Genomic DNA, 27,531 nt, shown 5'->3' with positions numbered 1-27,531 from the left:
GTTTTGCCGCTAAACATATATAAGCGTGCCGCAGTGCCCGTGGATCGGATATGAATTTTAGATTCAACTGTTTCGAAAATTTCATGTATCTCTGCATAATTGATCGCCCATTGATAACTTGACGCGCTCTTATCTACATCGATTGTTGATAGGTGTCACGTGTAACGATATATAATTACGTCATGAAAATATATATGTTCGGTTAAAAGATCAAGGAAAAAAAGGAGACATGGATATCAACGGTAAACAATGTGTGTATTTCAGGTGCGCCAACCAAAAAACTTTGGGACTACAACCCTCGGCCACCAACGACAACGACGACGACGACGACGACGACGACGACGACGAGGCCGCGGACGAGACCAACACCGAGGCCAACACCAAGGCAGAGGCACCCGCACCGGCATCCCAACAGCGACTATCCTCACAACCGTCCGAGCTACCATCCTCCCCCCAAGGAGCCGTACAAGCCCAGCTGGCCCCATTACTACCCGTACCCAACGACGCAACCACCACCACCGGCCACAACCACCACGACCACGACAACGACCGAGAGACCCTACAGGCGTTACTCGAGCATTGCGACCGTCGGTGTGACCAGCCGGACGACGACCGCTCGCCAGACGCCCGCCAGGAGAAAGCCCCAGGGGTGCGACCTTGCGAGCTACGACGCCGTGAGCCTCCTGCGCGGGATGATCTTTGTGTTTGCCGGACCGGTGAGTTGTATTGCAATTTTTGTGTAGGTATAAAAAATGTGAAAACAAAACAAAACAAAAAAAACAATGTGATGGTGTTGGCAGTACCTGTGGATGCTGAGCGACACCGGGAAATCGACGTACGACAGGCCGGTCGAGATCGACAGGTACTTCAGGTTCAACAGAAGCATAGAGCGCGTGGACGCGGTGTACGAGCGCTCGGACGGCGACATTGTCTTCTTCATAGGGCGCGAGTATTACGTGTTTGATGGGAACGATCTCAGGCCCGGGTATCCCAGGCGACTGGCAGCGCTCGGTTTGCCCAGCGAGCTCATGAAAATCGACGCCGCCATGGTCTGGAAGTACAACAAAGGGACCTACTTCTTCAGCGGCCACGAGTACTGGAAGTACGTTTTTTTTTTTTTTTTATTATTATTATTAAGTATATCTGTGTTCCTTCGTTCGTGAATTGGAAGTTTTATTCATACCGGAGCAGTGTCCAGAACAATTAACATTTTACAACCCTTTCCAGGTTCGACGAGAAGACTAACAACGTGGAGCTGGATTATCCGAGGGACATAAGCAGATTCACCAACGTCGGCCCAAACATCGATGCTGCCTTTCACACGAAAAACGGTTAGTGCTGTGTATTTATGTGTGGGTATACTTTATATTTCCCAGTTGCAACAATTTTTCATTTTAACGAATCCGTTTGTATTTAATCGACGATCTATGTATGTGCACTTAAACGGTATACATATACATAATGCACTAGCACATGAATATTATTCGACCATAATAAGTCGTTATTCATTAAATTAATAATAATAATAAAAGTATCAAATGAAAAATATATGATTGATTAGCCGCGCGTCGAGTTATTCGAATTAATTATTATTATTATTATTATTGTTCCTTTATGTAATTCATTCCCGACGAGGCACAATTATTATGACAATGGATGATATAGCGTACCTACATTTCATTACGCCGTTATAGGTATACATATCTGCACCGAGGAACGCGTAATATTTTGTGCCGGGGTAAATTGAATATGGCATTCTTGGAACAATACGACCTTATTAATACGGTCGGTAGGTATTCAACGGAAGAGCGCTAACGAAATGAAAGACGAGTCGACGAGAAGTTTCGCGATATCGATCAAATTGAATTCCGCAAATATACCGTAGTCCTGTATTATAACGGAGGGATGGACAAAAGAAACAAGTGCGTGTGTGCACACGTACGGAAAGTAATTATAACTTTTTTCCCCCCCCTTTTACAGGCACAACGTATTTCTTCCGGGGTAAGAACTTTTGGCAGTTCGACGACGCGCGCATGAAGATCGTGAACAGGAAGCCCAAATCGTCGGCCCACTACTGGATGGGCTGTCCCCGGGGCGTGGACACGAACGAGATCGATTCCAACGATCCGACCTACGACTCCCAGAACTCGGCCGCCGAGGCGCCCTCGTTCACAATCGCACTCGGCCTGGGATTGGGACTGGTGTACCAACTGCTTACGCGGCATGCTGCCTTGTAGCTCTGTTTGTGTGACTTTACTCCTGCGTACCGTTCTTTACTAAAGCCGAAACTGGACGTAGTGATGACAATCCAAACCTTTACTCCTGTGTATTGTGTATCTGTCGCCAAGTTTTGTTGTATATGATACCAAAAGCACTCGAGTTTGCGCCTTCAATTTTCGTTCTCTTCAAGTTAGTTTTCACGAATATGAGTACAGTGATGATTTTTATTTTTTTTTTTCACAATTCGTGTACTGCCGTAACTGGAGGATTCGTCCACAGTCGGGCCATTTTATTTTTATTATTATTATTATAATTATAATTATTATTATTATTATTATTATTTTTAAGCAAAGGTGTACATTTTTTGCATAAATGTCATTGTTGATTATAAATAATTACATCTTATGCTTTATGATCGAAAAAAAATATATATCTAGAGAAATATCTTTTAAATTAAGTTATGGACAATCAAGTGTTGGAAAATTTTTACCTACTTTTATTTGTTACTTGTAATTTATCGATGGAAACGCTATAGAAATGATTTCTTATTTTATTTATAGTAATAAATAAAACAAGACAATGAACTATACAACTGCCTTCATCGTGAGGAACGATCTACATTCCTTCACGTCATTATACTACTTATGCTGTATTATTATTTAAACGTTGTATTATTATTGTTCAATTGAAAAGATAAAATACAGCATAAAAGTAATTTAATTTTACGAGTTAAAAAAAAAAACTCTACTTTGTTAATTCATTAGATTAAGGAAAAACCAAAATAGGAAAAAGTTGTGAGTCCACGAGATGGAGCATTTTTAGTTGTTTTACTACAATTATTTATGTACAAAAATATAAACAAGTACTAGAACTTTTATACTTGAATTCTTTATACAGAGCGAGCAGTTAGTTTTTTAAACTGTGATATTTGTATTGAAGTATTGCTAGTCTGAAAAGGGAACCGCCTTATACAAGTGTACTTTTCGATACTTGAATACTTAAAAAAAATTAACTTGAATGAACCGACTGTTCAGTGTCTTAATAATCAACAATTCAATGAGCCCGTTCAAATGGTTTGAGCAGACTAGCGTACCAAATTTTTAACTTAATAAGCCGTATTTTGTAAGCTCACGCTTTTTATGTGTATATAATAGGATGATAATAAATTAATGTTTATTGAGAAAATTTTAGTTATGCATGAATGTTTTCGGCAACGTGCAAAAATAAAGATACATATTTAATTTTTTTTTTTTTTTTTTTTTCAAAAAACAGTGTTTATTTTTCTCTTTACAGTAACATGACGCACAATTTTTTCATTTTGTTCTCGTCTTTTATAATGTATATATGCATATGTATATATTTATATATTATATATCCAAATTTAAACCATGAGGCGTGTACGCGATCGGATTGTAGTTTTGGTGGAGAGTACGCAGCGTTATCTGAACGATGCTGTCGACCTCGGCCATGCCACCGATGCCCGTGTCCCCACACATGAGCTTCTTGGAGATGCATGACACTTCCTTGTAGCCCCAGGATTTTAATTGTTTTACCTGGTTGTTTTTTGAACATAAAACGATTAGTTTTAAAGCCGAAATCATACGAGAATCGTCAAAATAGTTTGTTTTGTAACGAAATACTTATTTTATACGAAAATATTTAAATGGGACGAGGATGAATGTAACTATAATAATTTTGGTACATTGTATATTTTAAGCAAATAAAGGATTGAAAAACATTAACGTTTACTGCAACTGTATTAAATTTCATCTCCATTCACTTACACTTTTTGTACTCCAATGCAACACAACTATTTGAATTGATTGGTTAATAATGAAATAATTACAGAGCTTTTGCTTGTGTAAGGCCAAAAAAATTGGATTCTGTTTGGAATGACAAGTATATAAAAAGCGCAAAAGAAAGCATAGATACCTGGGTTTCCGTAATGGGATGTTCCCACATTCTGGTGTTCATGGCTGGGCAAAAGAGTAGTGGCTTGGAGGTGTCCCAGGCTCTTGCGACACACGTCAGTATATTATCACAGATGCCTGAAGCCATCTTGCCCAACGTATTGGCGTCTAACGGTGCGATAAGAAAGATATCCGCCCACTTGACTAGATCGATGTGGAGCACAGGGTCACCCCGGCCCTGCCAGGCGGCCCACTCAACCGTGTCCGATAGTACCTGACAATCGGATGGTAGTTCGGCTTCCTTCAGAAAATGCTTAGACCTCTCCGTGACAACAAGACGTACGTCCGCTCCACGCTGAATCAGCTTGGTCACCAGCTGCGGCACTTTTATCGTTGCCACGCTGCCCGTGCAGCCTATTAGTACACGCTTTTTCAATCGCTCATCTTCCAATCTATCCATGCAGCGGGATGCCGGCCTATGACTGTGATACATGTCGCTCATATTTGTTTTTTTTTTTTTTTTTCCTTTGTTAAAAATCAATATTCTACTTTAAGTCGCGGCTTTTTGCGATAACTTTATTTATAATATTTAGTTTAACTAGTGAGTTGCCTTTTTTTTTAACCTTCTGGTTTTATTAACAATAGGACAAGTGAAGTATATTTTGTACTCAATACTTGACTCCGCTTTATTTCATGTACGTATATTTCTATATAAACTACCGCGTTCGACCATCTACAGCCGATGTTCTACACAGTTGCGCTACACAGCATTGATTTTCGAACTTGACAAAAAGAAGTGACTCATTGATACAACTAGGCCGTTGGATAGTATTGTTTTTCTTCTCTTTCGTTACGTATAAGTCTTTGTATTTTGGCTTTTTTTTTTTTTTTTTTTTTTTTTTTTTTTTAAGGTTTTAATTGAAATCCCAACGCTACTCACGACAGCAGGAGAAATATGCGAAAGCTATGAATATTATTGTTTTTTCAATTTATGCAAATGATTTATTTTTCTTGGCTGAAGCTTGTATACATGAATTATGCGATGGATTTTAACAATAATAACGTATCGGTTAGACTGTAGTTTTTGTTTCAAGCGTGAGTTATTGTAAACTTTAGTTTTTTTTTTTTAAAATGATATGTTAATTGTATCGAAAATTCAGTTTTTTAAACCGTGGCTAGTACGAGCTTTCAAGCCGTTTTCAACGACACACACCCCATTAACGTTTGTATACATATAATTTTATCTGTTTGTATACATATATTTATTTTAATATGACTGATATTTTCCTCTATTTAATGTATATATATATTTTTGCATGTAAATATATATTGTTTGTATATATTCATATAAAACACGAGATCGCGTAACTTAATCTGTTCAGGATCCGTTAGGATTGAAACGTGTGTGCTCGTCTCGTCGTTGATACATCAAAGAGAACCCTGACAACATAATAAATTTAAAAACTTTTTAAGCTGGATTTACCTTATTTTTCAATTAGCTTTTTCAAGTAGAACGGTAATTATGATGAAAAGTATTAAATGCAGAAAAATCATGTGTTTGTTGAAAAAAATTTTCTAACCAGGATAATGGTTTTTGAAGAATTTCTTTGTTCTGCAGCTGAGGCCAATTCCAGGTAATCCACTCTACGACGAAGACGGAAAACCTTTCTCATTGCTCCTTTTGTTTTTCAATTTCTTGTTCGTTGAATCCGAGCTTTGTCCAGTCTTCTTGGGCCATTAATCCATTTTCCATACGACAAGCAAGATAATCTTTACTTATATCTCTGCAGTTGGAGGAAACGTTCTTATTTTCATAAAGACAGCGCATGTACTTGACCATAAGATTGCGACAGAGACCTTCGTGATCCAGAGGAAAGCTACCCTTTTCAGGAGGTACTGGTATAAATTTCTTTTGCGAAAAAGTGACAGAAGACATCCTGTGCTTCTATGATTCTATCAACTCGTGCTTGGATCAGGATGCATTTAGGCAGAGACATAAGTAGAATTCAATTGCTGAAAATGAAAATGAAACTTTATCAAAATGGTATTTAACTGTTGTGACAAATTATCATGCTATCATTTGCAGTAAAAATTTTGGTATTATTCTTATATTATTTGATATCGTTTGATCTTAAGAACATGCATACAGGTAAAGCTTTTCTATATTTGTATTACCAATTAAAAATTATACATACTAAATGTAACTTTATTGGTCATGAAGAATATATAAATAAAGATCTAGATTTGAAGAAGCACATACTGTACATTCTTTGTTTCTCCATTCAGAGTAAAAGTACTTGACTACTTACTACATGCAAACTTAGATAATGATACAAGTATAGATTTGGCCTCAGTGGCATTTCATATGATAGAGGTTGAAGCAACTTGACTTTCATGAAATCGAAAAAAAAATATAGAATGAATCCTGCAATCTTCTTACACAAACTTTCAACCACTTGATAATTAACTAGCTGCTGTTAAAAACTAGCACTTGTAAATATAAGATATGTATACTCTTGAAGGGTTATCAAAAAGAGAGAAAAGAAGGAAAAGCAAAAATAAATCAAAGACCAAGTGCAAGACCGAGAAATTTCAATAACAAACTGGCTTGCTCAGCTAGTAAAAGAAGCCTTGACATACTCTGCATAATCATGAATAAGCCAATCAGTTTCCTCAAAGCGTCAACTTGCATGAATTTATCAATCCTATTACACACACCACTAACCTTTCCAAGGCACCATCCACTAAAACATCAGCTTCTCTTGCACGGTTAATTAAGTTGATCGATTATTACTGTTCAATTAACACATCCTCATACAGACGATGGAATTTAGAGAAAAAAAACATCACATTCGACCCTGTCGGATTTAGCAGAAGTCAATTAAACAACCTTTCATTCTCGAATAAACTAGGTGTTCATTTAGAAAAAATAAATCTGGAGTCAAAAATTGGAGAATAGCACTCTGTAAGTCTGTAGCAGCAAAAGGATACATACACACATAATAGAAGGTGGCAAACAGTACTTGTCACTTACAAGAGGTAAGTCTATCAGTGGTAAATAAAATACATACCTACGTCCAACTTCCCTCGGCTCGATTGACTCTTCTTCTCTCACCCCTGATGCATATGATAGGGCTCACGTAGTTTGTATGTTATACAGTATATGTACACACTGAAACGCTGCACTTGTATTACGAATTACGAATGTCTTCTTAAGATCCCCCAAGGCCCCAATAGCTGGAGGAAGAACAGTCCTCTTTCGATATGCGCTCATGCGGGGGGGGTGGTAAGTATTCCGTAACTTTTTTTCACCTCGGTGTGTTACGGTGTGTTCAGATTGTAGTATACTAAGTATACTAATAGCCTCACACAATATTTTCGCCCTCTTTGCACCCTTATTACCTTATACTCAGTAGGTGCAACGTACAGTAAATGCACAGTAGGTAGGTATAGAAGTACAACAGAAATACTTATTTAGTTGCAAAAATTGCAACACACCAAGAATCAAGAGTCTTGCATGCCTCTTTTGCCTCGCTAGAATTGTGCTAAGAGTATGAATGAGGTGACTAACGCCTCCATTTTTCGGACCGCAGGAGTGAATGGAGCTGCAGTGGAGCCTCCAATGCTCCATTCTTGAGAGACTCTTCGTGTGACTACTTATGCTTCTTTTTTAAGCCTCTTTTCTTCAGTTGTCTGTTTTAGACTGATTAATTTGTGCTTCCATGAGTTAATGGTAGAAGGTCTAAAATAAGAAATTTTGTGAATATGGTCGATTTCATAAGCCATGTAAGATGAGTGGAATAGTTAAGGTTTTGTAGGTCAACTTTCAGGTATAAGATATATTATAAACTTGCCGCAAACAGCACAGAAAATGTTAACTTTTTATTATCTATCTATTAGTTTAGTTGCGGCTGGTTTATAGTCAATTATATGAATCTACTGTATAATATAGTAATTTTTTGAATCAGCGCCATCTAGCGGTCTTTATTTCTTGGCCAAAAGTGGCTCCTAAAATTCTCAATCAGAGCAATCAGGATTAGAGCTATTTAGTCGATTATAAACCAGCCGCAACTCATGATGAAGCTATAAAATGAAAAAATAACAGTACATGTGTTTTTGGCGGCAAGTTATCAATCTACATTTATTAGAAAATTCATTTTAAAAAGTATAAACACATAGGAGGTCAATTTATTGGTAGAAAATAGATTGTTAACTTGCCGCCAAAAACACATGTACTGTTATTTTTTCATTTTATAGCTTCATCATGAATTGCGGCTGGTTTATAATTAACTAAATAGCTCTAATCCTGATTGCTCTGATTGAGAATTTTAGGAGCCACTTTTGGCCAAAAAATAAATACCGCTAGATGGCGCTGATTCAAAAAATTACTGCTATTTACAGTAGATTCATATAACTGACTATAAACCAGCCGCAACTAAACTAATAGATAGATAATAAGAAGTTAACATTTTCTGTGCTGGTTGCGGCAAGTTTACAATTTATCTTTAAGCCAAAAATTGACATCTAAAAGTATAAATATTCTCCTTATTTTAAATGGCTCATAAAATCGACCACATGAAAAAAATTACAATACCTTAAGCTTTTTACCATTGACTTATGGAAACACTTATGGATAGTCTACAGAAACTGATCCTACCAATCCTACGTTGATTAATCTTTTAATGGAAATGACCTTGTATGTACACTGCAAAATGATTTTAAATATTGAAAGTTAACAAGTTGTTTTATATAATACATTCATTTTTATTTATCCTCAAAAATGATGTAATGGTCTATGTTGGATTAAAAAACTTTCAGTCTTATGTTACAGTGCAATGTATCACACATTCATGTTGTGAGGTTTCAGTATTACAATAACAAAGCTTAATAACACACAAGTTAAAAGTCTCCACTAGCATCATAAATAGAAGAATATTAGAGAAATTTGTGAACTAATAAGATTTACCAACGAGAAAAGTGAAACATAAATCTTGATAAAACGTTTGAATAAAGCAATTGTTTAAGTTCTACAACTTTCAATCATAACAGTTGATACTGTAAATATGCATTTGCTCCTTTAAAATTTGGTTTTTCCTTGTTTGAATAAAAATTTGTGTCACTGAAACCTTGAATTACGATCAAATATATACGTAAATTAATCAGTCGAAAAGAGACAACTGAAGAAAAAAGGCCTAAAAAAGAAGCACAGTCACAGGGAGAGTCTCTTAAGAATGGAGCATTGGATCTTACTAAATAAAAAATACATTTAAAACAGATAAGTAAATTTTAAGTCTTATAAATAAACACAGAACCCAACATTCTCTGATTATGAGAGATCCAATGCTCCATTCTCAGGAGACTCTTCGTGTGACTGAACTTCTTTTTTAAGCCTTTTTTCTTCGGTCGTCTCTTAGACTGATAAATTCACGTATGTGCTTGATCGTTATTTAAGATTTCAGTGACACAATACATATCATATACTTAAGTTAACTGTTGATTTAAACTATAAAGTCAAAGGGCTGTACTGCCTATGCTTCCATACGTCAATGGTAAAAAGCTTAAGGTATTGTAAGTTTGTGAATAAGGTTGATTTTATAAGCCATATAAAAAAAGTAGAATATTTATACTTTTACATGTCGATTTTTAGCTCAAAGATAGATTGTAAACTTGCCGCAGATAGCACAGAATACGTCAACTTTTTATTATCTATCTATTAGATCAGTTGCGGCTGGTTTATAGTTAATAAAGTGGCTCTACTGTAAGAAGTAATGGTTATTTGAATCAGCGCCATCTAGCGGTCTTCATTTTTGAGCGAAAAGTGGCCTCTAAAATTCTCAATCAGAGCAATCAGGATTAGAGCTATTTAGTCAATTATAAACCAGCCGCAACTTATGATGAAGCTATAAAATAGAAAAATAACAGTACATGTGTTTTTGGCGGCAAGTTATCAATCTACATTTATTAGAAAATTCATTTTTAAAAGTACAAACACATAGAAGGTCGATTTTTGGTAGAAAATAGATTGTTAACTTGCCGCCAAAAACACATGTACTGTTATTTTTTCATTTTATAGCTTCGTCATACGTTGCGGCTGGTTTATAATCAACTAAATAGCTCTGAGCTCAATTGCTCTGTATGTAAAGTTTAGGGCCACTTTTTAGTTCAAAAATCCGCAACGCTAGATGGCGCTGATCCACATGAGAGGGTCCCCACAAACTACTACTTATACTTACAGCAGAGCCACTTTATCAACTACAAACCAGCCGCAACTCTTATAGATAGACAATAAATAGTTGACGTACTTATTCTGTGCTACCTGCGGCAAGTTTACAGTTTGTTTTTTATCCATAAATCGACATGTAAAAGTATAAATATTCTCCTTATTTTATATGGCTTATAAAATCGACCACATGAAAAAAAATTACAATACCTTAAGCTTTTTACCATTGACGTATGGAAGCACAGGCAGTACAGCCCTTTGACTTTATAGTTTAAATCAACAGTTAACTTAAGTATATGATATGTATTGTGTCACTGAAATCTTGAATAACGATCAAGCACATACGTGAATTTATTAGTCTAAGAGACGACCGAAGAAAAAAGGCTTAAAAAAGAAGTTCAGTCACACGAAGAGTCTCCTGAGAATGGAGCATTGGATCTCTCATACTCAGAGAATGTTGGGTTCTGTGTTTATTTATTAGACTTAAAATTTACTTATCTGTTTTAAATGTATTTTTTATTTAGTAAGATCCAATGCTCCATTCTTAAGAGACTCTCCCTGTGACTGTGCTTCTTTTTTAGGCCTTTTTTTTCAGTTGTCTCTTTTCGACTGATAAATTCACGTATGTGCTTGATCGTTATTCAAGATTTCTGTAACACAAATTTTTATTCAAACAAGGAAAAACCAAATTTTAAAAGAGCAAATGAATATTTACATTATCAACTGTTATGATTGAAGGTTGTAGAACTTAAACAATTGCTTTATTCAAACGTTTTATCAAGATTTATGTTTCACTTTTCTCGTTGGTAAATCTTATTAGTTCACAAATTTCTCTAATATTCTTCTATTTATGATGCTAGTGGAGACTTTTAACTTGTGTGTTATTAAACTTTGTTATTGTAATATTGAAACCTCACAACATGAATGTGTGATACATTGCACTGTAACATAACACTGAAAGTTTTTTAATCCAACATAGACCATTACATCATTTTTGAGGATAAATCAAAATAAATGTATTATATAAAACAACTTGTTAACTTTCAATATTTAAAATCATTTTGCAGTGTACATACAAGGTCATTTCCATTAAAAGATTAATCAAGGTAGGATTGTTAGGATCAGCTTCTGTAGACTATCCATAAGTGCTTCCATAAGTTAATGGTAAAAAGCTTAAGGTATTGTAATTTTTTTCATGTGGTCGATTTTATGAGCCATATAAAATAAGGAGAATATTTATACTTTTACATGTCAATTTTTGGCTTAAAGATAAATTGTAAACTTGCCACAACCAGCACAGAAAATGTTAACTTCTTATTATCTATCTATTAGTTTAGTTGCGGCTGGTTTATAGTCAGTTATATGAATCTACTGTAAATAGCAGTAATTTTTTGAATCAGCGCCATCTAGCGGTATTTATTTTTTGGCCAAAAGTGGCTCCTAAAATTCTCAATCAGAGCAATCAGGATTAGAGCTATTTAGTCAATTATAAACCAGCCGCAACGTATGACGAAGCTATAAAATAAAAAAATAACAGTACATGTGTTTTTGGCGGCAAGTTAACAATCTATTTTCTACCAAAAATCGACCTTCTATGTGTTTGTACTTTTAAAAATGAATTTTCTAATAAATGTAGATTGATAACTTGCCGCCAAAAACACATGTACTGTTATTTTTCCATTTTATAGCTTCATCATAAGTTGCGGCTGGTTTATAATTGACTAAATAGCTCTAATCCTGATTGCTCTGATTGAGAATTTTAGAGGCCACTTTTCGCTCAAAAATGAAGACCGCTAGATGGCGCTGATTCAAATAACCATTACTTCTTACAGTAGAGCCACTTTATTAACTATAAACCAGCCGCAACTGATCTAATAGATAGATAATAAAAAGTTGACGTATTCTGTGCTATCTGCGGCAAGTTTACAATCTATCTTTGAGCTAAAAATCGACATGTAAAAGTATAAATATTCTACTTTTTTTATATGGCTTATAAAATCAACCTTATTCACAAACTTACAATACCTTAAGCTTTTTACCATTGACGTATGGAAGCATAGGCAGTACAGCCCTTTGACTTTATAGTTTAAATCAACAGTTAACTTAAGTATATGATATGTATTGTGTCACTGAAATCTTAAATAACGATCAAGCACATACGTGAATTTATCAGTCTAAGAGACGACCGAAGAAAAAAGGCTTAAAAAAGAAGTTCAGTCACACGAAGAGTCTCCTGAGAATGGAGCATTGGATCTCTCATAATCAGAGAATGTTGGGTTCTGTGTTTATTTATAAGACTTAAAATTTACTTATCTGTTTTAAATGTATTTTTTATTTAGTAAGATCCAATGCTCCATTCTTAAGAGACTCTCCCTGTGACTGTGCTTCTTTTTTAGGCCTTTTTTCTTCAGTTGTCTCTTTTCGACTGATTAATTTACGTATATATTTGATCGTAATTCAAGGTTTCAGTGACACAAATTTTTATTCAAACAAGGAAAAACCAAATTTTAAAGGAGCAAATGCATATTTACAGTATCAACTGTTATGATTGAAAGTTGTAGAACTTAAACAATTGCTTTATTCAAACGTTTTATCAAGATTTATGTTTCACTTTTCTCGTTGGTAAATCTTATTAGTTCACAAATTTCTCTAATATTCTTCTATTTATGATGCTAGTGGAGACTTTTAACTTGTGTGTTATTAAACTTTGTTATTGTAATATTGAAACCTCACAACATGAATGTGTGATACATTGCACTGTAACATAACACTGAAAGTTTTTTAATCCGACATAGACCATTACATCATTTTTGAGGATAAATCAAAATAAATGTATTATATGAAACAACTTGTTAACTTTCAATATTTAAAATCATTTAGCAGTGTACATACAAGGTCATTTCCATTAAAAGATTAATCAAGGTAGGATTGGTAGGATCAGCTTCTGTAGACTATCCATAAGTGCTTCCATAAGTTAATGGTAAAAAGCTTAAGGTATTGTAATTTTTTTCATGTGGTCGATTTTATGAGCCATATAAAATAAGGAGAATATTTATACTTTTACATGTCAATTTTTGGCTTAAAGATAAATTGTAAACTTGCCACAACCAGCACAGAAAATGTTAACTTCTTATTATCTATCTATTAGTTTAGTTGCGGCTGGTTTATAGTCAGTTATATGAATCTACTGTAAATAGCAGTAATTTTTTGAATCAGCGCCATCTAGCGGTATTTATTTTTTGGCCAAAAGTGGCTCCTAAAATTCTCAATCAGAGCAATCAGGATTAGAGCTATTTAGTCAATTATAAACCAGCCGCAACGTATGATGAAGCTATAAAATGAAAAAATAACAGTACATGTGTTTTTGGCGGCAAGTTAACAATCTATTTTCTACCAAAAAATCGACCTTCTATGTGTTTGTACTTTTAAAAATGAATTTTCTAATAAATGTAAATTGATAACTTGCCGCCAAAAACACATGTACTGTTATTTTTTCATTTTATAGCTTCATCATGAGTTGCGGCTGGTTTATAATTGACTAAATAGCTCTAATCCTGATTGCTCTGATTGAGAATTTTAGGAGCCACTTTTGGCCAAAAAATAAAGACCGCTAGATGGCGCTGATTCAAAAAATTACTATATTATACAGTAGATTCACATAATTGACTATAAACCAGCCGCAACTAAACTAATAGATAGATAATAAAAAGTTAACATTTTCTGTCCTATTTGCGGCAAGTTCACAATCAATCTTTGACTAAAAAAGTTCGCCTCCTATATATTTATACAAATAGCACGGACAACGTCAAATTATTAATTAATATGTGTAAGATCAGTTGCAGCTGATTAATAAGACAGTAGCTTAGTAAAAGTTTTTAGTGAATTTCTAGGAGTTGAGCATAGGGTCTAACAGATCGGCTCCAATAGGCCCTCCGCTAGTTAATTTATAGGAAGTGATCGGAGGGTCTAATAGATCGACTCCAATCTCCAATATAGACCGAATTAGACCCTCCGCTACGGACATTTGGCCAAGTAAGATTTCCTATTGAATTTACCAGGGATGACCCTCCGCTACGGAAACTAACCTGGTTATCTTAGTGAATTTCTTTCACAAGAAATATGGTAAGTACTTTTTAAGTATGTATGGAATTAGCCACGCTAGATGACGCTGCTCGTTTTCAAGAAAAAGATCGTGCAAGTGGCAAGTGCAAGGTGAGTATTATAGCGTTGGCTGGCGACGGAGGGGAAAACAGCATTGGAGTAAGTTCTGCTGACAGGACTCTTCTGGACATCAGTTTAGATAAACACGTGTTAATTGTTCAATGCGGTGTGCACCAGTGCATCGACTTTTTTCTCTGTAACAATTACTGACGTTCATATTCATATACCTCCTCATCAATATGAAAGACGAGGGTTTGTAAATTTATTGTTTGATTTTTTTATAGTTACAAAATATGAAAAAAAATGACAAGCAGTTAATTTGTTTCAAGGTGAGAATAAAATGTCCAGGAGGAAGGTTCCTGTTGACAAGGCAAAGCTTGAAAGATATGATTTGGGTGGAGGAGTGGACCTTAAAAAAGGGATAAAAAATAAAATTCATAGACAAAGGTTACGGCAAAAGGAAAAGATGATCCAGACTATGGCTGAACAAGCTGCAAGAACTGAAATGTTGCTAACCGAAGACTATGGTTTTTTGGAAAATGATCCAGGAGAAACAACGACTCAATTTAAACAAAATGATATTGTATCTAGTACCGATATTACAAGTGTAGCTAAGCATTTTCAGCTGAACTTGGAATTTGGGCCATATTGGTTAAGGTAACTTTAAGAAATAATCAAGTAATACATATATGTTATGTGGTATGTAATATGTATGTACATTTTTTAAGATATTCTCGCAACGGTAGACACCTTGTGGTTGGTGGTAAAAAGGGACATGTGGCAGCCTTTGACTGGGTCACAAAAAAATTAGCATGTGAAATGAATGTTTTAGAAACTGTTCACGATGTTTGCTGGTTACACATTGAAACAATGTTTGCAGTGGCTCAAAAAGAATGGGTCTATATTTACGATAATCAGGGAATAGAACTTCATTGCTTAAAGAGAATGAATCAAACCACACACTTGGAATTTTTACCCTATCACTTTCTATTAGCTTCCTCGTCAGCACTTGGTGGTCTAACATGGCTGGATGTGTCCATTGGAAAAATAATATCTCGATACAACTCAAAAACAGGAAAAATTGATGTAAGTGAAACAATACGGATTTCAAATTGCTGAATGATAATGAATCATTATTTTTTTTCTTTAATTATTAACAGGTAATGACGCAAAATCCCAGTAACGCATTACTATGCATTGGTGATTCAAAGGGCGTGGTGTCAATGTGGTCACCCAATTCAGATCAGCCATTGGCTAAAATGCTTTGTCACAATCAAGCAATAAGTGCTTGTGCCGTTCATCCTTATGGTACATACATGGCAACAAGTGCTCCTAATCGTTCACTCAAAGTATGGGACATTAGGCAACTGTCAGGACCAGTTCACAATACAATTTTGCGATCTCCAGCACAACACTTATCTTACAGTCAACGAGGTTTGCTAGCAATAGGAATGGGCAATGTCGTTGAAGTGTTCAGGTACAACTTATGAGTTCTACACTATGTTAATTAAATACATTTCCAACCAGACGAAATCAACGTAAATCATTTCAGACGTAATTTTTTGCAGTGACAAAGGCAACGAATTCAAAGCTTATACCCGACACAAAACGAACTGGGCCATATCGAATTTACAATTTTGCCCTTACGAGGATGTCCTAGGATTTGGTACTGTCAAAGGATTATCATCGATTTTAGTACCGGGAAGCGGAGAAGCTAACATTGATGCGTTCGAATCTAATCCATATCAGACTAAAAAACAAAGAAAAGAAGCTGAAGTTAAGGCACTTCTTGATAAAATACCGTCTGATCTCATTAATTTGGACACCACTACGATAGCAGAAATAGATGTGCCCACGCTTAAGGAGAAAGTTGAAGCTAAAAAGAAATTACTTGTAAGTTTATATTCAAGACTGCGTAATGATCGCTATAAACAATTGAGTTAAAAAAAAATAATTTGATTTTTTTCAGTTCGTAAAGCCAAAGAAGATAGACTTTAAGCCGCGAAGAACGAAAGCTAAGGGAAGAGGTGGTACTGCCAAAGTTGTTAAGTCTAAAAAGGCCCTTAAAGAACAAGCTAAAAGAGTTAGTACAGTTTCAGCATACTTGTGCTTTCAGAAATTTTTCAAACTTTCAATTAAAATTTGTTTTTCTTTGAATTTTAGGAATTTATTCAACAAATGCGCGAGTCCAACGTTTATGTGGATGGATTCACACCATCGGTCAAGGAGCCAAAACCTGTAAAGTCTTTCGGAGTTGCTCTTGACCGATTTGTTCGTAAACCAAAAACAGGATCTATGAAAGAAAAAAGAGAGATGACAAAGAAAAAAGTAACTATGAAAAAGAAATTACCAATCAACGTTACTTGAATATAATACTCGATTTGTAACTGATAGTGTAACTCTACTAAACAGTGTGAATGACATTTTGTTAAATAACTACACCTGTTCACCTGTTATTAAAATAAAATATATTTCTTTAAAAAAATATATGATTAGCAAATCCTTGTCTCATATAATGATACTCTTCAAAGTGCCAGAAGTAAGATTCTGCTGTATTAATAACAGTTTCCATAGATATATTTTAATGATCCTTCCCCATCGATATCGACTGATTCAGTCTGAAAGTTTTAATTTTATAAGTATTTTTCATACGCATACGCGAAAAAAAAACACTTGGACTTGACTTTTCGCAAAGAGACGAGAAAATTAATACCGCTAGATGGCTTGGGCCAACATACGTTACTTTTTTTTCTTCATTTGTAAACAAAATGTAAACAAATAAACTGCGAAATAGTACCTATTGGTGAAAATTGAGTCCACCTGCTGACTATATGCGGATTACCACGACCTATAGGTATACTATACAGGTACGTAGCTTACGCTTACCGCTGTCGGCATTTGCGGAATAAATATACCTATATATAGAACCCACATTCCTGGCCCAGGAATCCTAATATGGGTCCCAGAATTGAAGAGTGTGTTGAACACACTGTGTTCAGTGTTGGCTGTTGGTATTGCACTGTACTGTACTATATGAGATAAAAGTACGTATTATGGATACAAATTTCGATTGTTACGTTTCATCGACCAATATTAAATAAAAAAATAGTCATATGTCCATAATTTTTGGTTTTAATAGAAGCGCTATGCTCTTCTGAACAAATTGACATTTTTGAAATTAAATTTAGATGTAAAAAAATAATTTTATAAGCAAATATTGACACGATCAAAATGTCCATAACTATGGAATAGCTAAAAAGTTGTGTCCATATTTATGAGACACAAGTCCCAATTATGAAATTTACATGTTAATTAAATGGGCTCGTGCGTTTCATAAATAGGAACATCACATATTGCAAGTTATGTTTCAAACTGTCCGTATTATGAAAACCGGATTCGTAATAATATATTTTTTAATATAATAATGTTTGAAATTGTTTACTATTTTTGTTAATTTGATATGGTAGTATTATAGAGATTCTTCAGTATATTTTATTTTTATTATTAGAATTTTCATGATTATTCAATCTTGAGTTTTCATAACATGGGCACGTTTCATATTACGTACTTTTACCTTGTATATTGTATAGTAGTACTAAGTACAGTAGCATGTGACAATGTGTGTACATAAGTACTTACTGCAGCATAAGTACATGCGATAAACGTGTGAAATTTAGTTTACATTATATTTGTTCAAGCATATACCTATATTTACGCACATGTGATGGAAGTGTACAGCAAGCAGTAATTGCATGTACGTGAATTGTAAAATATCGTGTTATTCGGACTTGGTACAATATCTCATTAAAATATTTTATCGGCGTTGTGTTATCTGAGCAAATGAAAAAAAGTTCAATTTATCTGCACGCAAAACAACACACTACTTATCAAAAAGTATCAAGCTTTTGATAATTTTGTTTTAAAAGAACAAGACGTTGCATTTATTCGTGTAGAAATTTTTTTTTAACGTTAGTTTTATACGTTAAATGATAAAATATTTTTTGTGGTATGGAGTCTGACAATATTAAACAAAACCCAATAATGTATGATGCTATCATTGGGTTTTAATTTATTTCATTCTCCTCCGACTCCCCTAATGTGCACTTATGTAACACATAATTGAATGTAGACAAGAACCTAAAGTATTGGTATACATAACTAACTTTTTTGCAATCGAAAGTTATAAGTTTATAGTTGGTAATAGTAATTTCGCAACAATGTCAGATGTCATATCAAATGTAAAGCGTTACTTTTCTACTTTTCTATGGTTCTAAGAAAATTTAAGGTAAGTACATGATTTCCACAACATAAAAGTGAAGGGCCCCGTTAATTTTTGAAAAATACTATTCATATTACATTATTAGTACAAACTGTAAAACTTTTCAGAAATAAAATCTTGACACAATGAAGCACAATGATAGTTTTGTAAGTTGGCAAGCAGTGTGGTGGATGTTTACAATAATTGGCCTACCAGTAGCTCTCCCTTGGATATTCTTTAATTTTATGAATACTATTTCAATGAAGAAAAAAAAAGCAGCTCTTAATGGAAAGGTAGATTACTTAATTATCATACAAATAAATACTGATACTGTACGTCACAATACTTTTATAATTCATCAAATACAAATTATATTAATGTCAACAGGTTGTTTTGATAACTGGTGCAAGCTCAGGCTTAGGTGAGGCATTAGCTCATGTATTTTACAGCTATGGTTGTAAACTGATTTTGGTTGCAAGAAGAAAACCAGAATTACAAAGAGTCAAGGACACATTGTTAAGCACTCATCATGTAAGTAATTTGCACAATAATCAACAAATTGTATTTGAATTCCACTTCAAAAATAAAATTATTAATTACAGACAGTTCCGACCCATGTTCCTATCATTATTTCCATAGATTTAGCTGAGATTCATTCATTACCATCTGAGGTAGCAAAAGTTCTGGAAATTCATGAAAAAGTAGATATTCTTATCAATAATGCTGGCATATCGTACAGGGGTGAAATCCTTGACACCAAAACCGATATCGACGTCAAAGTAATGTTAATTAATTATTTTGGTCAAGTTGCTTTGACTAAAGGTATTTCAATAATTTGTTACAAATAATTTATTACGACGCTAAATTAGCAGTTAAGCAGCAAGAAATCATACTAATGAACCAAACTATGTTTTTTCAGCCGTTTTGCCGTCAATGGTTAAACAAAATTGCGGTCACGTTGTCTGTATAAGTAGTATACAGGGAAAGATAGCTATTCCATTTAGATCAGCTTATGCGGCCTCAAAACATGCTCTGCAAGCTTGGTGTGACACTGCAAGAGCTGAACTTGACACAAAAAAAATCAAAGTGACCGTTGTCAATCCTGGTTACATAAAAACTTCTTTATCTTTAAATGCAGTCACAGAAAGTGGTGAAAAATACGGAAGTTAGTATTCTTTTTTTCAAAATTATAATTCGCTCAAGTAGAATGTATATTCATAAACCGTTTTTAGTTATGGATGAGACGACCGAGAAGGGCTATCCACCTTCAGAAGTTGCGGAAAAAATACTAAATGCTGTTTTGAGAGGAGATGAGGAATTAACTATTGGTAATTTCTCACAAAGGGTTGCGATCTTAATAAGAGTAATGTGGCCTTCAGCATATTTCTGGATTATGAAATACCGCGCTAAGAAGTTAAGAAAAAATAAGTGAAGCACTTGTTTTATGTATTAATTGTAACTAGTGGAACAATGTGACTGGATACTACCATAAAATGATGTCATTATACATAAGGAACTATTTTATTATATATAAATAACTTTACTATAGATAAATAAGTGATTTAGTTTATAATAAAAAAGGTACAATTATTATTAAACAAAAAAGTGAATAATGTCAATGTGTCAAATAGTATTATTTATGTAACTTTTAAGCCTATTGTAATTTTTTTGGTACAAGGAAATAATTAAACTTTCATATTGCTCCTAAATTAAATTTTATTTTTATCATTTCTTTTTAACAGGTGGAATCAATAATGTTTTCATTATTTACATTCTAGAGTATGATTTAATTAAAAATATATATATGAATATTCTTGAAGCTTGCAATTTTCCTCTATACCTCCAAAGTACATGGGACCTCTGAATATTTTATTAATTATTTTCATAAACAAATTTTTTTATTAAAAAAATCCGTTTCAAAGTAAATGCTCCATATAAATGCACAAAAATAATGGTCCAACTCTGAAAGTATATCAGATAACAATTTTATTTACAAGTTGAGTATCAATGGTGAAGTTTGTTAAACATCTTTTAAAATTCATGTTGAGCAAAGTAATTATAATAATAACAACAAAACTTGTATTACTTTCATTACTCTTTTTTTAACATAAATAAAACGGCAGTACTGTAAATATGTTGGTTTAGATGTATAAACAGACTTCACCTTTTAAAGGTACAAGCGATGTTTGTAATTCAACAATATTTTGTTTCAATTTAATCAATATATGCAAATTAACACTTTGCTTTTCAATTTTGACTGATCAACAGTGACAAAATTTACTTATATCGATTAGGTACTTTCCATACAAGCAGTATTTATATCCTTTTCAATTGTAATTGCTGATGATTACAATTGCAGAATAATTAAATGATGTATTTTTATGAAGTGAATAAATTTTTTTCATGACTATTATCATGCTTATTAATTAGGATGAGGGAAAACGACGATTTCTTGCAATGGCTACTTTTTTTCAATCTATTTCAGGACAGAATTAAGTATTTAGAAAAAAAGTTTTTAAATAGTTTCAAAATTTTGATATGCACAACTTTTTTACGTTCACAACAAATAAGTTAGTGTACGGTTTCAACTGCTTGAGTTGAAACAAAAATTAACGTTTGACTTTGTGCTAGACGTGTGTATAGGATCATACTAAAACTTTGTAAGACGTCAGAAAAAATAAAAAAATCAAATAAAGTAATTTAACTGAATCAACTTAAATTTAAAATTCTATTTCTGAGAGCCATTAAATGGCTTTCTGATTAAGAGATTCTGTGCTTGCAAGATAAGAATTAGGAAGAATACAATTAATTTTCTCACAAAATACAATTGAAAACAGTGTAATTGGTTTTTAGAGATTAAATGTACTGTGATGGGATCTATGAGTGCATTAACAGGAAGCAAGGATTAGTGTAATACAAAGTTAATTGCATGCAAAAAAAGGTTGTTTCAAGGTAAATAAAATATTGGTGCACACTACGTGCGTATGTAAAGTCGACTCGATATAAATCAATAGCTATATTTATTACATAACGAATAAATTTTAAGCTCAACTTCAAATTAGTGTTATTTCTCTAACATTTCATAATAAAACTATAAATTAACAGGCGGAAGAATTTGAGCAATATTATTCCTTTCATAACTCATGCTGCTGCATACAGTGTATCTACGCGGTATTTCTGTACAGTTTTAAAAATACATTATTTTTGAATGACTTGATTTTCGCCAGGTTAGCTGTGGATGACATTACATACATGTACACCATTCACATCAACTTGAAATCCTAAAAGGTGTAAACACACGTAAATATCACAAACATAAAAAAAAATACAGGAGTGTTGAATAACTAATGAAAGGAGACGATTACGTGTTATTTATTGGGAGGTTTTCGATGTATTAGAATTTTTGTTTGTTTGTTTTTTTGTAAGTTGCTATTTCCCTAATTCTTATACTTGTAGTCTACATTGGTCTATGATCACATATAATTCTCCACTGTGGCCTACCTTAAAGCCTTTCAATTTTGTGACATATTTCTAGAGAGGAATTTTTTCATTTGAAGACTTGATACAATCTCCAAGCACAGATGCTAAGTGCTAATGCTGTAACTGTACTGTGCAAAATCTTCCTTCTGCTGTCATCTTTTCTGACAAGAAAAGTGGGCGATGAAGGTCCCAAAACAGCTAGAACTTCTGCATTCGGCAGCTTGCTTGTGTCTGTTTCAACTTGGTACTTGCAGCATGGGTCGAACTGCCAAGAAACAGTGTATAAACCACAAGATACTGCAGCTGTGAGACCAAAAGAAGCCCACAAGTATGGCTTATCGTCACACATTAGTCCTTTAGAAACAGGAAAACACATACAGTCGGCAAAAAAAAATCATCTTACTAATAATAAAAAAAAAAAAAATCCTAATACCTGTAACAATAGCTGCTAGACCGGACAAGGCTGCAGTTTTGTGAAGACAGTTTCCAACTGCAATCCATCGAGCTGTTTCATCTCCCAACTTAGTTGGTTCTATGACTATCAACTGGCATTCCAAATCCAGGGCTTTTTCAAGCTCGTATTCAAAGTGGTCGTGCGCATTTTCGTCATTGTACACTTCACGGATGATGGCAAATTTCTTCTTGTGATCTTCGCTGCAAAATACAATTTCCATTACTATATATGTATTGATACTTTAATGAAATTTTCGTGTAATAATATAAATCGTATCAGAAAGTAAGTAAAATATGTTAGTTTCTCGCGACAGACTTAATCTCGACAGTTGCATTTAAAATAGCCACTGATTCTGTAATGTTTTGTTTCATTCAGGTGTTATGTAAGACGTTGAGTGGAATTTATCATACCTCAACCCTTCGAGATGCATTGGGTGTACTTTGCAACAGTGAGATTCACTCTCGGACGCAAGGTAAAATTTATCAGTATTTAATGGTAGGCTCAAATATATTGTGCACCCACTTGAAATATTTAATGAAAAATCAATGGCGTCAAGATAATGCAATACAAGGGAGGACTTCTGCTGGTGCAGTGTGTTCTTAACTGGTGTCAAGTGTATTTTATCCTTAGGTAATTTTCAGTCTCAGTTATAACCGCAAATGACGTGTAAAAGAATTATGATGTACACAGGATCCAATGTTTAAAACTGCTAAAAGGTCAAAAATCAGATGGACTGTACGTGTGACTCGCGGAAGGTGAAATGGGCTTGACAAAGGTAGTACTTTGAGGTTAGGCCAAACGCAAAATAAAAATTCCAGCAGCACACATCTCTCGGAAGGTCCAAGGACTCCGGGGAGATGATCAACGAAAGCGAGTAGAGTAGTTGAAAAATCAACAAAACAAACCTGTCAGTCGCCTCATCTACCATTTTTATAATCGGCCGTATAAATATTGAAACAACACGGTTCCCGCGAACCGGACAGCGGCAGCGAGAATTCGGACATTCACGATTCACACACAAATCCTCTGTACTACTGCTGTAGGTATTGCTGCCTGCTGCTGCTGCTGCGGCTACTCTGCAGCTCACATGCATATAGGTATGGTATATAATAGGTATACAAGATATCCCTATTTTGTAAGAACTGGACTGGATATGCAGATCAGCCCTGGGCCAGACAGTATTCTAATAAGTAATGTATACATATATACTTAATTTTTATTTATACCTTTGACTTACGTTGTAATCGCGATTTAAATTTTACAAAATATGGTGATAAAATTGATTGGTTTGGTTATCAAAAAAAAGAGTATGATAAGCTGATCGAATGAACAGTTAACGTCGACGTTATTAGTTACTCGAAGCATCACTGGAAAATATATGGTGAGAATTTTTTATTTCAAGATAAGTTTATGTAAAAGAGAATTAAAAGCCCCGAAAACCGTACGTAAAATAACGCAATAAAGAAAAAACAGTGATCGCACGTGAACGGGAGATTCGAATACCCAAAAAAAAAAAAAAAACAGGTTCACTGTAATAAACAAAAAAACCACTGTTTATTTTTAATATTCGCAAGTATTTTTTGCTAATTTATCAATTTGCCATCTGGATCCAGTCCGTTTTATATCGATCCATTAATCAACAATCAAGTGATTAACTTGGACAATTTGTCGTATGTTTTGCACCAAAACACAGTCAACAATAACCGACAATAACAACAACAACAACAACAAAAACAACAGTGAATCGTGAGCATGCATATATTGGTGTTACATTGATAGGTACTACACCAAAATCGGTTAAAGAACGGTCGAAAATTCGTAGCGCATCTCACACCCGCCCTTGCCGATATCGACGTGTGCGCTAAAATAATAATGTATATTGTTAATGGTTTCCATACAATAAAAGATGCACATGATTGTGATAAACAAATGTAGGTATGACGTGCAGTGCAAGTAAAAAAAAAATCTCTTCGAAACTTCAAACTTGGAATGCAAATCAAAGATGGAAGCACCGTCAATTTCGCGACCGGCGTCGCATTGTCGCATATAATCTCCATCACCGAGAGGCCTATGCTCAGACGGCTCAGACCAGCTCTCTCTGCAGAAGCTCGTAGACCTCACCGGCTCCTCGGCTTTTGGAATTCCAGGCAACATAGACACACTTATTCGCTCTCGCAAGTTCGCACATCCCATAATATAATTCCATGCACGAGCGAATTAAGAGATTCGTTCACCTTACAATCCAGGGACGGTCAGGGACAGTGTGGGCGAGTCGGAGACGAAAGTGAACAAGTGCTCTTCTCCGATCGTCCGCGATCGTCCCTGACCGTACGCGATGCGCAGTTGTACACGTTAGGTTAGGTTAATGCTGTATGTAAACAATAGTTTGTAAATAAAGAAGTGCCAATACAAACAAGTTTGTTTACTTTTTGCATTAACCTGACCTAACGTGTACAACTGCGCATCGCGTACGGTCAGGGACGATCGCGGACGATCGGAGAAGAGCACTTGTTCACTTTCGTCTCCGACTCGCCCACACTGTCCCCGACCGTCCCTGGATTGTAAGGTGAACGAATCTAAGGATCGGTGTGCGTTATATAGACGGCGAGTCCGTGTGTGCAAGTGTAATACGCGGTCGCGCAGTGAGGTACTGCATATATATATATATATATATATATATATACCGATCACGCGAGAGAGAGAGTATCGCGAACCGCGAGAAGCCGCGAGAGGGAATGGCGGGGAAAACTGTATAAGCTGCGGTGTGCGTGCGTGTGTGTGAAAATGGCAAAATTGGCAAAAGAGAGAGAGAGAGAGAGAGAGAAATGAATCGGTGGGTGGTGGGAGGCAGCGCGGCGATCGAGGATCGAGGCGCTCTCTCGCCCAGTAGTGCTCCGAAAGTCGTTGACTGATCGTCGTCGGTCCGTGTCTCACTTTTCCCTCGAACCCTCTTCTGTTTTGTTGTGTTGTGTGCGAGATAAAAGTATTTTACGGACAAGCATACTTTCAAGTATATACCGTGCACCATATACATGTATATATAAAAAAGAGGGGTTGTTGTTTGTGTTTGGGGGAGAGCAATGCTGTTGACTTATTGGCTTGCATCCGTGCGGTATAGCAGCGTGTCAGCCCGGTCAGCCCTATCGTATATCTATGCTTCTCGCGCATACGCACACCGCGTATATTTATCAGAAAACGTTTGAATAAACCTGCCTATTCTTCATGTCTTCTCGTTCATTGTGATCGTATTTAAAAAAAAAAACTCACAAGCTTGGTCAAAATATACGGACATGTGACGGAATTAAGCACTCATCAAAGTCCTACGTGTGTGTGTGTGTGTGTGCGTGCGTGTGTACATAGGTAATATATATATGATATCCATCTTCGCATCACGGCATCAAGATCAAGAGATCCACCTCAATAAGCATATAACATATGTGTATATATATATATATATATATATATATATATATACTAAAAGTTGATACAAGTGTATGCGTATATAATATATAGCCTTGCATATATTATACGCTCCAGTGGTGTGGTTACACACGTATACGAGAATCTGTAGGTCTGCACCGTTTTCTCTCCGTCTCCCTTTTTCCCTTCACCATACTATAATATATACCCTGCAGCCAGCTACGTATGGTGTTGTCGGTGGGTGCTCTTGGCCTGATGCTGATGATGCTGCATGTGTATCTCTTTTGCTACAACCTCTGCTGATCTGTCGGGACTCACCATACTCGGTGTTCTTACAGGCTCGTCAGGCATCGGCAAAGCGGCACCGGTGCGTGTGCGTCTTACCTGCGACATGGGTCTCCTTCTCGGGGTACGTGCAGTGCGCGAGGAGTCATCGTCGTGCATTGGCTCGCCCGAAGACGGCTGACTCCGTATTTTTGGAGGTATGGTTTGGAGCAATCATAGAAAACTACCACATCAAGAATGAGAAGATAGAGTTTAGCTGCTGATGGTTATTGGACGACGGTTCCTTTTATTTTATTTTATTTTTTTTTATTCAGAAATCGTCCAACAGCACGTCGTTGGTGCTAATTTTTTATATACGTCGGTAATTATATAAAACACCCAAGTGTGCTTTCGTCCTGGAGATATACCCCATATACAGTACCTCGTATAGTACCGCTATAGAGCTAACACTTGAATTGTCCTCGTCGTCTGCTATGTGTGCCTCTGTACATTAGCAGCAGCAAGGATGCCAGCAGCACCACCGACTGTTTGTTCCATAGTACAGAGGATCAGTGAATAAGGTGGTGTAGGAGGACACCAGCTGCAGGATAACCCGGAGCGGAGTATACCGGTGATAATGTCGGGAGGGCCGGGCTCCGGTGCGAGGGGCACCGGCGCCGAATGTCGCAAGTTCGCGCCCAACATCTTCAACAAAAGCAAGTGTAGCAGCTGTTTCAAGCAGAAGGAGGAACACAGTGCCGAGGCTCTCGAGAGCAACAGGGTTAGTACCTTTACGTATTTATACATTACAATCATATGCCTTATAGTAGCCCAGGATGACGTACATGTATTCACATGATGAGTATACTTTTAATTTTTTTTTTTTTTTCTTTCTTTTTTCAACTCTTATAGGATCTTACGCAGCATGTAGTACCTACGTGTGCACATACCTGCACTTATAAGCCCCTCTGATCGGTGGATATTGTTTGCAAAAAGAAAAACAAAAGATGGAATCTATGTGTGGCTAAATGTGCGTGTGCTTCTTGAGAGGTACAACAATCTTATACTTATATAGAGAGCAGGGCGAAACGGAGCGAGAACCGCTTTACCAAATAAGGGGAGAAGCTGCCGCTCTGAGATCGCA

The 27,531-nt window shown here is 35.4% G+C and overlaps 7 protein-coding genes across 15 annotated transcripts in view; 4 read left to right on the top strand and 3 right to left on the bottom strand.

The window, feature by feature from the left end:
* Mmp2 (Matrix metalloproteinase 2) overlaps window positions 1-3,955 on the top strand; it is a 137,987-nt gene extending 134,032 nt beyond the window's left edge. The window contains exons 7-10 of the mRNA XM_014356761.2: window positions 265-716; window positions 801-1,102; window positions 1,228-1,331; window positions 1,981-3,955. Of these exons, the coding sequence (XP_014212247.2) occupies window positions 265-716; window positions 801-1,102; window positions 1,228-1,331; window positions 1,981-2,237 (1,115 nt within the window). The 3' untranslated portion in view covers window positions 2,238-3,955. The remainder of the gene's footprint in view (window positions 1-264; window positions 717-800; window positions 1,103-1,227; window positions 1,332-1,980) is intronic.
* Window positions 3,481-4,918, bottom strand: Ppcdc (phosphopantothenoylcysteine decarboxylase). Its single transcript, XM_014356792.3, has 2 exons — window positions 4,153-4,918; window positions 3,481-3,773 (listed from the first exon to the last, which is right to left on the bottom strand). The coding sequence occupies exons 1-2, from the start codon at window positions 4,630-4,632 to the stop codon at window positions 3,588-3,590; spliced, it is 666 nt and encodes a 221-aa protein (XP_014212278.2). The 5' UTR covers window positions 4,633-4,918; the 3' UTR covers window positions 3,481-3,587.
* Window positions 4,919-4,999: 81 nt separating this feature from the next.
* On the bottom strand, window positions 5,000-7,857 carry LOC106642134 (cytochrome c oxidase assembly protein COX19). Of its 4 annotated transcripts, XM_089593563.1 has the most exons (4): window positions 7,202-7,857; window positions 6,856-6,988; window positions 5,711-6,143; window positions 5,000-5,570 (listed from the first exon to the last, which is right to left on the bottom strand). In XM_089593563.1, the coding sequence occupies exon 3, from the start codon at window positions 6,064-6,066 to the stop codon at window positions 5,800-5,802; it is 267 nt and encodes an 88-aa protein (XP_089449689.1). In that variant the 5' UTR covers window positions 6,067-6,143; window positions 6,856-6,988; window positions 7,202-7,857; the 3' UTR covers window positions 5,000-5,570; window positions 5,711-5,799. The 4 variants fall into 4 exon arrangements, with proteins under 4 accessions (XP_089449689.1, XP_089449688.1, XP_089449691.1 ...); XM_089593562.1 differs by lacking the exon at window positions 6,856-6,988; XM_089593565.1 differs by lacking the exon at window positions 6,856-6,988 and having other exon boundaries at window positions 7,206-7,857.
* Window positions 7,858-14,311: 6,454 nt separating this feature from the next.
* LOC111642743 (WD repeat-containing protein 46-like) lies at window positions 14,312-16,955 on the top strand. 2 transcript variants are annotated; one of them, XM_089592832.1, is made up of 8 exons: window positions 14,312-14,472; window positions 14,534-14,763; window positions 14,841-15,168; window positions 15,240-15,597; window positions 15,672-15,988; window positions 16,080-16,404; window positions 16,481-16,594; window positions 16,675-16,955. In XM_089592832.1, exons 2-8 carry the CDS (start codon window positions 14,751-14,753, stop codon window positions 16,876-16,878), a joined length of 1,659 nt encoding a protein of 552 aa, XP_089448958.1. In that variant the 5' UTR covers window positions 14,312-14,472; window positions 14,534-14,750; the 3' UTR covers window positions 16,879-16,955. The 2 variants fall into 2 exon arrangements, with proteins under 2 accessions (XP_089448958.1, XP_089448957.1); XM_089592831.1 differs by having other exon boundaries at window positions 14,826-15,168.
* Window positions 16,956-18,564: 1,609 nt separating this feature from the next.
* Window positions 18,565-20,387, top strand: LOC106642101 (dehydrogenase/reductase SDR family protein 7-like). The gene is made up of 6 exons (XM_014356750.2): window positions 18,565-18,796; window positions 18,898-19,062; window positions 19,157-19,300; window positions 19,372-19,591; window positions 19,689-19,934; window positions 20,002-20,387. Exons 2-6 carry the CDS (start codon window positions 18,916-18,918, stop codon window positions 20,199-20,201), a joined length of 957 nt encoding a protein of 318 aa, XP_014212236.2. The 5' UTR covers window positions 18,565-18,796; window positions 18,898-18,915; the 3' UTR covers window positions 20,202-20,387.
* Window positions 20,388-20,676: 289 nt separating this feature from the next.
* Pmi (Transmembrane protein Pmi) lies at window positions 20,677-23,785 on the bottom strand. 4 transcript variants are annotated; one of them, XR_001339060.2, is made up of 4 exons: window positions 23,609-23,784; window positions 22,683-22,903; window positions 22,135-22,603; window positions 20,677-22,050 (listed from the first exon to the last, which is right to left on the bottom strand). XR_001339060.2 is itself a non-coding variant. In XM_014356777.2 (4 exons), exons 1-3 carry the CDS (start codon window positions 23,629-23,631, stop codon window positions 22,317-22,319), a joined length of 531 nt encoding a protein of 176 aa, XP_014212263.1. In that variant the 5' UTR covers window positions 23,632-23,785; the 3' UTR covers window positions 20,677-22,050; window positions 22,271-22,316. The 4 variants fall into 4 exon arrangements, 3 of the variants coding, with proteins under 3 accessions (XP_014212263.1, XP_014212262.1, XP_014212264.1); XM_014356777.2 differs by having other exon boundaries at window positions 22,271-22,603; window positions 23,609-23,785; XM_014356776.2 differs by having other exon boundaries at window positions 20,677-22,603.
* Window positions 23,786-26,376: 2,591 nt separating this feature from the next.
* Window positions 26,377-27,531, top strand: part of osp (myosin phosphatase Rho interacting protein outspread) — an 80,317-nt gene continuing 79,162 nt past the window's right edge. For both annotated transcript variants that reach the window (XM_089593585.1, XM_089593584.1), the window contains exon 1: window positions 26,377-27,168. In XM_089593585.1, coding sequence (XP_089449711.1) covers window positions 27,025-27,168 — 144 coding nt within the window. In that variant the 5' untranslated portion in view covers window positions 26,377-27,024. The remainder of the gene's footprint in view (window positions 27,169-27,531) is intronic.

This window comes from Copidosoma floridanum, unplaced genomic scaffold, assembly GCF_036245765.1.
Source record: "Copidosoma floridanum isolate Cflo_tuat_1 unplaced genomic scaffold, Cflo_Japanese_pri ptg000019l, whole genome shotgun sequence".
In the NCBI taxonomy this organism is placed as follows: Eukaryota; Metazoa; Arthropoda; class Insecta; order Hymenoptera; family Encyrtidae; genus Copidosoma; species Copidosoma floridanum.
The sequence above is the reverse complement of the archived record's forward strand: the minus strand, read 5'-3'. Positions and strand labels throughout refer to the sequence as shown.